This window comes from Papaver somniferum, unplaced genomic scaffold, assembly GCF_003573695.1.
Source record: "Papaver somniferum cultivar HN1 unplaced genomic scaffold, ASM357369v1 unplaced-scaffold_99, whole genome shotgun sequence".
Classification (NCBI taxonomy): domain Eukaryota; kingdom Viridiplantae; phylum Streptophyta; class Magnoliopsida; order Ranunculales; family Papaveraceae; genus Papaver; species Papaver somniferum.
The window spans coordinates 3,366,476-3,375,778 of NW_020653081.1; the positions used below are offsets into that span (position 1 = coordinate 3,366,476).

Sequence of the window (9,303 nt, forward strand, 5' to 3'; positions counted from 1 at the left end):
AACAGTCATAAACAAAAAAAAAAAACTACGTATCACCAAAGTATTGACTACAAATTTATTGTTATTGATGGTGTGCAAGTAAGATTCGTCCATGAATACCCGTCAGTAATAATAAGTGGTCAAAGTCCAACAACAGGTCCAACAACTACTCCCAAGTCCCAAGTTCCCGAATCACAAGTTCGCAACACTACTGAACCCTGATTGAGAGCTTTCAACCAAGTTCCATAGGAGTTAAAGTATCAACCGTACTGATAAAATTTTAGTTTGGATTAGAAACCGGATACAAGGGAGAAATGGCTCTCTTACTCTGCACGTCCATGGCTTCTCTTTCCTCTTTCTTCTCCTTCTACGAACCCTAAAACCTCTTCTCTCTTCATTTCACTTCAAAACCAAAAAGGGCTTCCCCAAATCTCACTATACAGCACTGACAGTTACAATCCCAGTAGACCTTCCCAAATTCCTAAAGCAAGTGCTAAGCCGCAAAACAGGAACAGTAGCAGCAGCAACAACAGTTCGACAAAAAAACGACCACCACCCAGAAAAAAGAATCCTCCTTCCAAAACTTTCAATGTTAATGATACAGACGATGATGGCTATGAATCAGAGGATAAGATTCCTGCAACACATTCTAAAGCTTATATTCCTTCTCCATTACCGAAACCACCTGCTGGGTTCGTACTCGATCCTCATGGAAATGTTCTTATGGCCTCTTCAAAGCGAATTGCAACCCTAGTAAGTATTTCTATGTTTGTCCATTTAAAGTAATTCCTTTGAGTTTTGCTTAGGGTCAAGGCTATAGATAGGGAGAAGAGATTTGTGTAAACTAGGTTATATTTGTGTTGAAATTATCAAGTTTCTTTGAGATTAATATTTGTTCTGCATTTCTTGATAGGGACTAAGGTAGAGCTTATTGAGTATGTTATAGTTTTAAACGAAGGATGAAATCTCTGGATTATGTATTTTTCGACATTGTTATAATTAAACAAATTCAGTGGCAGTCATTGAGAGACAGTGGAATTATTGTTATGCGAATTTTATGAGGTGCATGTCATCATAGATTTCATGGTTATAACAATAAATTAGATCCCAATTGAGATGGTTTCAGAATTCAGAAGTACCTGTTTAGTATAATAGTTCTTAGTGGTTTTTGGTTCACCTATTACTCTTTTTTTTTTTGTTTCCTTTTTCTTTCCATGCTACACATTAGCCTCAGCTATGTGATGCTTTGTGATCTGTAGGTACATTGTTTTATGAAGAGACAGTGACACCCAATTTTCTATCAAACTTCTACTGATCTTGAACTGTATAATTTACTGAATATCTTTGATTAGGTGATTCTCTTGGAGTAATGTGTTTCGCTCTAACAAGCTATTGACAGGTTGACTCTTCAAATAACTTGCCATTAGAATGTGTAATAAGAAGAGTGTTTAGAAGTTCTCAAGAGGATGGGTGTATGCTGTTATGTCCTGTTGATACGTAAGTTATTTGTTACTCAACTGGCTATTTAACTTTCTAGAAGTTCCATTTTGACTGTTGTGCTTTCTCCTCCAGGCCGGTGCAAATTTTGAAGAGCACAAATATTGATGGCTGGTCAGCTGTATGTCTCTTACTTAACTAGAGCTTAATGTTTTTGTTTCTGCATTATTTGTTTCATGACACCATGGCCATTATCAATGTTTCCTGAACAACTTAGGTTCTTCAACCAGCTTAGCCTTAGGATGCTGCACACAGCAGCCCCATCATGGTGAACCTAAAACCACGCGTAGTTCCTTTCAGCTAAACTCTTTCTGGCTTTGCGCGAGTCTTTACTTTGCAGTCTCGAGTCCAGTGTCCTATTTCTTGAAGAGGGTATCACCACATCACCAGCACTCTTTCTTGCTTCTTACTCTGTGTGTCGCCAACCTTAAGATGACATCTTAATGCCAATAACTCCACACCTGAGACATAGCAGGGATTGACACCAGTCAGTTCTGTGTAAAGCAGCTAATCCTATAACGAGTTAACTAAATAAAGTGTTCTTTTTTATATAAAGGACTATCTTTTCATTTTTATATTGTAGTGGGTGGCCACTTTGTTACGAACTACGTATATTTGCAGGTCAGTGATGAGGAAGTTGAAAAGATTCTCCCTGCAGCCGCTTACGCACTCGCCAAGATACATATGCATCTTGTCATTAGTGGGTAAGGTTGACAGAGAATTTGGGTCTTAGTCCCTTTCAGCAACTCCATTCATTTATAATCTATATTATCCTCAAACAATTCAAGATTATAGTTATTAATTGCTGAGTTCTTTATATGATTTAGTTATTTTACTATGTATCAGGTTTTGTTATACAGCACGTGGAGGGTTTTGCTATTCAGAGGAGGACATTATCGAATTTGGCACAGGCAATGAGCTTTCCTTTACTATTTTGGTTTGCAAACAAAAATATTTGTTTTTCCTTCCAATAAAGAAACTGAGTCATGTGTTGTTCATCTTATGATAAACTTCCAGTTGAGCATGGTTGAACTTAATAACATTGACTGATCAGAGAGGTGGTCCACACTTAAGGACCTTTTGCACGTTATTCTTTGGTCATATCAGACTATCCCAGAATGCACAACCCCCTATCCCAGAACATGGGCTTAATGAAGGCCTAACCAGACATGTGGTATATGGGTTGTCAGAAATTGAAGTGTTAGGAGGACTTGATCCGTGATTTCCAATTTATACAAATGATTATAGTTTCTGATTTTAGGCGTCACACAGCTAACCTTACTCTGGATTGCAGAAGCGAAAAGAAGGGTGAACTGAGAGTTGTGATTGAAACCATGTAGAGATCTATTAACTGTGCTTAGAATAAGTCTAAGGCATATATGGAAAAGGTGGAAATCTTACAGATCCAACTTCCCTTTTATCCAGCATTTTATTCCCATGATTATTGACCAAAAACAGAGATGAAGCAACATGAACTAAAAGAGGTTAGGAGTGAAGTACAAGTGTACAAAGTGTTTTCATACATATGATGACTTGTGCTATACAAAATAATGTGTCTTAAGCTTTGACAGTCCTTGCCTTAGTTCATGAAATTGTAGTGGGTTGTGGCATATCCACACATTTATTGATGTCTGTATAGATGTAGCCTCAGTTTAGCCAAAAGCAGCACTATGGTATATGGGAACTGGAACCCAGTTTTAAAACTGCTTTATTTTGTTGGAGATCATCATTAAGCCTGTGGGTTATTTTGATGACTAATGTTTCACATCAAGGTGCATCAGTATGATCATATGCTTCAGTTGTACTCTCATGTTATCCAATCTGCATCTTATCTGTATCCCTCCCTGCATAAGCTGCACTTCATTATTTCACTTCGGTCCAACTTATTCACCGGGTTCTTATATTTCGTGGAAAATTTCTCCTTCTGAAATTTACTTCCTTATTGCCTTGTCATGTTATACTGCATTAGAGCTGTAGTTTTTAGTTGTTATGCCTGCTTTTTTCTTCGGATATTTGTCTTGGACTTTGATGCCGTGCATGACCCTCAAAATTGTTTGTGAACTTGTAGATAATGGTCAAGATATAGATGGCTTACCAACCGAAGGTGTTGAAATCACATGCTTCCATCAGGTGAGTTTAGAACTCATGATACATTTTTGACTTTTTTCCTTTGTTGCTGTGAATCTGTGATCACATTGTCCCTGATAATTAAGATAAAAAGTGTGTTTCTATAGGTCGACGTCTTAAACATGTAATAAGTAGTACCTGAAAACTTAAGTTGAGATAGACTTTCAAGGTTAAGGCCACATATAGGCAGAACAAATAAATGTAGAATCCTGGTGACATATAGTTGCCATTCACTTGAAATTTTCAAGCACCTAAAAAATAAGACTCTATGCAAGTAGCTGATCAGTTGTTAGACATACCTTGGGATCAATAGTGTAAAACAATGCACCAAGAGTTATTATTTCGCAACCCTTCATTGCTGCATTTGTTTCAGCTAAAATTACCTGTAATAGCAGTAAGAAAAATATGATGGTTAGCTCTGCTCACAAATACATCTCCCACCATTGCTACCTGAACAACACTTTTGTTCGTGAGTTTCAGCTTTTGATATCTGAATCTATTTGTTAGTTTTTCTTACTTCTGCCATTGTCCCTAGAAACTGTGTGAGTAACCGACTGACAGTGTATGTGTCTTTATGGAAAACTAAACATTGGGAGGAATATTAAATAATCAGAAGACTATCATATTCAGCAAGAGGATTGCATCACTATCTTCTACCAAAATCGAAAATTTGGATTTTTAGTTAGTACTAGAACCCACCAGACAAACGTTCCTTTACACCCGTTAGAGTAGATGTTATAGATCTTGATGTTGATACATTATCGCGGGATTTGGTACTTTGTGGTACTCATTCTGCCGAAAAGACCAAGCTATACTAAATAAAGAAAGAGAGATGGAAGAGAGGAATTAATGGAACTCAAATGTACTGATTGTGGCGAAGCCTCTGATCTTGGTGGCTTCTATTTTGCAGGATGGTGTACATTATATGATCTACACACCCTCTGATCCTCTTCTTTTTGTTGCTGTGAAGGTAAATAACTGGCCTGACTTTGTTTCATGATTTATATCTTGGAACTACTTGTGAGTTAAGTGACATGACTCATGATATTGTTTCAAGCCGTCACTTCTTTTTTGTCTCTTCTAACTTTATACTAGTTGGTTACTACGCTGAGACCAGGTAAATAGGATATAAATAACCGACCTTTATTTGTTTATGCAGGGTAATAATGGCCAATTGCAAATTGCTGATGATGTAAGAACTTTTTATGTATTAAATCATATTCTTTAAATACAATTTTCTTCAATTTTTTATTTATTTTGATAACTGAGCTCCTTTATTGATTATATTGATATGGCCATTTGAGAATAGAAAATACTTTGTAAATACTAAATAATTGACGTTTAGAAAATATTGGCCATTTGAGAATAGAAAATAGTGGAACAAATATTGAGATTTAAATACTTTCTACAAAGCAATAAGCTACGAAACCCCCTTTCTATTATCACTTCTTTGTTGCTTCTTAAAGCTTACCTCGAGGACTCATTTAAACACAGTATAGACCAGTTAGTGCTTTATATCAGTTAAAAGCTTGCTTTCTGTGAAGTATGTTTGACAATATATCCATGTCACACAATGATGTACATTTGGAACCTTAATATATCAGTCTCATTCTTTTACACTTGGGCAATTCTTCTTGTGGAGTTAAGTACTGTTATACTGTTAGCCATCAGTGCAAAACTTCTGCCAACAGGGTAAGTGGAAAAATTTGCACATTATACATGGTCAACAGCTCGATTGTCTAGAGGCACATCTGTGCAGACGCCCGAAAGATGTTTACATGTTCAATAGTGCACACCGACTTGTTTTCTTATACAGCTAATCGTTTTGTGACGTTGAACTAAACAGGATTTGCTGGAGGACCTTGCAGTCGTAGACGCAATTGATGAAGAGACAGAATTTAATGCTTTGGTGGTAAGCTTTTTAATTTTCCCTCTGCATTTATAGATATCAGTTGCTGGTTATGTGGGGCTTCTTCTAATCATACTTTTTATTTTTGCTGGAACTTTTATAGGAGGAAGAGGCTGCTCTTTTGGAATCGCTGTTAGGAGAAAGATGAGGTAAGAATGGGGGCTAGAGATGCTATGAGAGAGAGCAAATTAGGTTTTCACGTATAAGTAGTTTTTTTGTGTTGTAGGTGTCATGTCTAGTAATATTTCTGTATATAAATGTGACTTTTGTTTGCTAGGATTTACCTCGTGTATAAATTAGCTATATATTATTACGCAGAGAAGTCATTACCTATGTATTCATTTATAGACAATTTCAATGCATATGCACATTACCACAACTCAAATTCTCATTGCTCTCATTGGTATCTGAAAACCTCTCTAACATTGTAGTGCTATAACCGTGTATGATTATAAATGATTCCTTGCTATGTTCCAAAGTTATCATAGTGGCATTACTTGGTTGTACTGTAAGTTGCAAGTGATATGATTCAGTGACATATCTGTATGTACATAACTGTTGTTTGCTAGGATTTTGTCTCGTGTATTTTGTAGCTATGTGATTATACAGAGAATTCCTTACCTTTTTATTCATGCATAGACAGTTTATAACATACCTTGGCATCTTATTTTTCTCATTGATATCTGAAACTGCTATACACTGTACAGATTGTAAAAGATGCCCTGCTACATTTGAAAAAGTTATCATAACTGCCTAACTAGTATATAGAATGATTCAAAATGGTGTTCAGTTCAAGTCAGAATGGTCTGCAAGTATTCTGTTTAGTAAATAATGCTGCTATGACAGTGAAAGTCTGGTAAGTTGGCCGACTAATGTCTATTTGTTCAGTGAGGCCCCTATTCAAATTTAGATTCACAAATTCACCTGATATGCATACGTAGTATGTAAAATTGCAGATGATTAGAACTAAGAAAGTTGTAATAATTATCAAGTACTACAAACCACATAGGTCCATTAAGACTCATTGTACATAGTGAAAATATTGAAGTTCTTATGCATTATAGCAAACATCCTAGACATGTAGTTGAGCTGTGTAGCCTTTAGACATGGCTCTGCATAGTACATACATAAGTATACGGCCAACTCAAAGACTTTCTAGCAACTAACAACTCTGTTGCGATCTAATGTTAACTGCAACCTTAGGAGCATATTTGCTTAGCCAATGGCAATCATCGAACGAACAATGAGATCCACTGGAAGGCCTCTCTACAACATCTACTGGCTTCATGAAAGTTGGACCCCAAGCAGGTGTGCCATCCTCGTAAGAATTGTGTGTCAACCTCTGTATCTCAGAACCATCCGATCTAGCTATGAAGATATCACCATAAGGCTGATAATGATGAGGGTTTGAAATGGGTTCAGCAGACACTGCAGCATAATCAGTAGTGAATACCAAATGATCGGAACCTGGACTGAACCATGGATGATTAGTTCTTCCACCTATGCCACTATGAACTACTTTCTTCAACCCAGTCCCATCTGGATGTATAAAGAAAATTTCGTAACTCCCACTACCTGGATTCTCTCTGTCAGAAGCAAAAGCTATCCATTCACCATCTGGAGACCAATTACACATTGTGTCTGTCCATGGCCCCTTGGTAAGCCTGTAAATTCCACCTTTTTCTCCTTCAAAAGCATCCATTACATACAGATTTTTATGACCGGACCTTCCTGATCTGAATACAACCCATTTTCCATCTGGAGAAGCTGAGGGAAATGCATTGTTTTGGCCTCCCGTTGTGAGCTTTTTCACCTTTGATTGATTAGCAATACCCCCTTTTTCACCGCTGCTATCGCCTTTGGCTTTGTCATCATCACCAATGGTCACAGAGATAATATCAACTTGGGTCTTTTCTGAAGCAAAAGTTGGACCAGTGCTTGTATATACAACCTTTCGTTTCCAATCCCAAGCAGTTGAGAAAGCAGCACCAGAGAAAATTTCTCTTTTGCCAGAACCATCTCTATTCACCACAAACAAACCAGGGAATCCAACATAAGCTATTCGATCACCATTAGGAGAGAAAGAAGGGAAAGACCCATCTATTCTGAACAGCGAGATCTTCTCAGACGGACTCTTAACGTTCTCAAGCAGTAGCTTCTTGTTTTCTTCTCCTTCTCCATTACCACTTCCTCTACACTTATGATACCCAATTTCATTTCCATCTACTGAGAAAAATGGATTATAGTGATGCGTGTTCGGTGAAACATTCTTCGTTAACTCCATGAATTTGTTTGTCTTGATATCGAACAACTCTATGTGGCGAAACCTTGAAGTGGGTCTTCTTGTGGCAACAGCTATAAAATTTTGGTTCTTCGCAGAAGCAGCAGGAGTGAAAGCATGAAGACCAGGTGGAGTAACTCTTTCTATTGTTACAGAATCAATATGAATTGCGTCTCCCACGGAAGCAGGAAGTGTTGCTCTATAAACACTCCACCAACCATCATCACTGCTTCTATGAAAATAAAATGTGAAATCATCTACCCAACAAGGCCAACCACCATGATCCACAACTTTAATTCTATGCGAGCCACCATGATCATTTGTTTTAAAGATATAGATATGTGTATTAAGATCTTCTATCTCTCCATCCCAACCTTTCTCACCAGATGAAGCAACAGCAATCCAGGTCCCAGAAGGTGAAACAGAAGGACTAAAATCCGCAACACCATGAGGTGTTAGTCTATGAGTTTGTCCTGTTTTGATATGTGTTGCATAAACAGCCGCCCAACTCTTTCTAGGTAGTAACGGATTTTCATGAGTTGAAACATATATTAAGTACTCACCTGAAATTGATGGCTTGTCTTTCATAAAGATTATACCTTTTTGCTGTTGCAATAGTGGAATTTGAACTCTTTGACTTATAAAATCTACTTGTTCAAGAACTGATCTTGATTTTCTTGTGTTACTACTAGTCCTTGGATTGTAAGCATCAAGATATATATTGGAATATCCATCTCTCTCTGTAACATAGACTAGACATTGGAGAGTTGAGGGAGAATTTGTTACCTGAGACAACATAGGGTGGTCTGAGAGGAGATTCAGTAGTGGAGGTGAAACTGGAGATGCAAAGAAACCATTGTAGTTGACTGATTTAGCATCAGTGATTTGAAGCTCTTTTGTACTACTAAAATTATTATTAAAATTTGAGGCGGAGATTGGGATTGTGAATATGTCAAAAGCATAATTTGACCTTCCAAGAGTAGCAAAGACAATACTACTGCTGCTGCTTCGAGCTTCATCCCCGTCTTCGGCAATCGAACAATTCAAGATTAAAAAGAGATGGAGAAGAATGATGAACAGGTAGGATAATGATCGGTTTGCCATTTTTTTTGTTTTCTGAGGGAGTGTTCTGATGAGAACTGTTAAGGCTAATACAAAGTCTTCTTCTGATAAATGATGCAGAATTGCAGATAATGCAAGACATCTTCTAGTCCTTTCTCTTCATATCCCGATTGGGTAGTGTCAAATTGATATTCGTACGCTGTAGGAAGTGGACAGGCGAATACATGTATTGGGCCTAAATATAAACGATGCACATGTCTTACAGGCTACACTAGTAACACTTAAAAATTTCAAATATGTAAATGCGTCTCGTATCTTTTTCTTTGAAATGTAATTTTGGGCATACCAAAATCTTCCAAGGCATACTGAATGAAGACAAAAAAGGTTGTGAAATAGCAAAATCAGATAACCCCTTAACCCAAAATTTTTTTAATGGCAAATCTGCCCT

The 9,303-nt window shown here is 37.2% G+C and overlaps 2 protein-coding genes across 3 annotated transcripts; one reads left to right on the top strand and one right to left on the bottom strand.

The window, feature by feature from the left end:
* Window positions 1–282: 282 nt before the first annotated feature.
* Window positions 283–6,008, top strand: LOC113346496. Of its 2 annotated transcripts, none has more exons than XM_026590045.1 (10): window positions 283–732; window positions 1,379–1,476; window positions 1,552–1,597; window positions 2,098–2,180; window positions 2,323–2,387; window positions 3,545–3,606; window positions 4,514–4,573; window positions 4,763–4,795; window positions 5,450–5,515; window positions 5,616–6,008. In XM_026590045.1, exons 1-10 carry the CDS (start codon window positions 703–705, stop codon window positions 5,658–5,660), a joined length of 588 nt encoding a protein of 195 aa, XP_026445830.1. In that variant the 5' UTR covers window positions 283–702; the 3' UTR covers window positions 5,661–6,008. The 2 variants fall into 2 exon arrangements, with proteins under 2 accessions (XP_026445830.1, XP_026445829.1); XM_026590044.1 differs by having other exon boundaries at window positions 621–732; window positions 1,369–1,476.
* A 447-nt stretch (window positions 6,009–6,455) lies between these two features.
* Window positions 6,456–9,035, bottom strand: LOC113346331. The gene has a single exon (XM_026589871.1). The coding sequence runs from the start codon at window positions 8,895–8,897 to the stop codon at window positions 6,675–6,677; it is 2,223 nt and encodes a 740-aa protein (XP_026445656.1). The 5' UTR covers window positions 8,898–9,035; the 3' UTR covers window positions 6,456–6,674.
* Window positions 9,036–9,303: the final 268 nt, after the last annotated feature.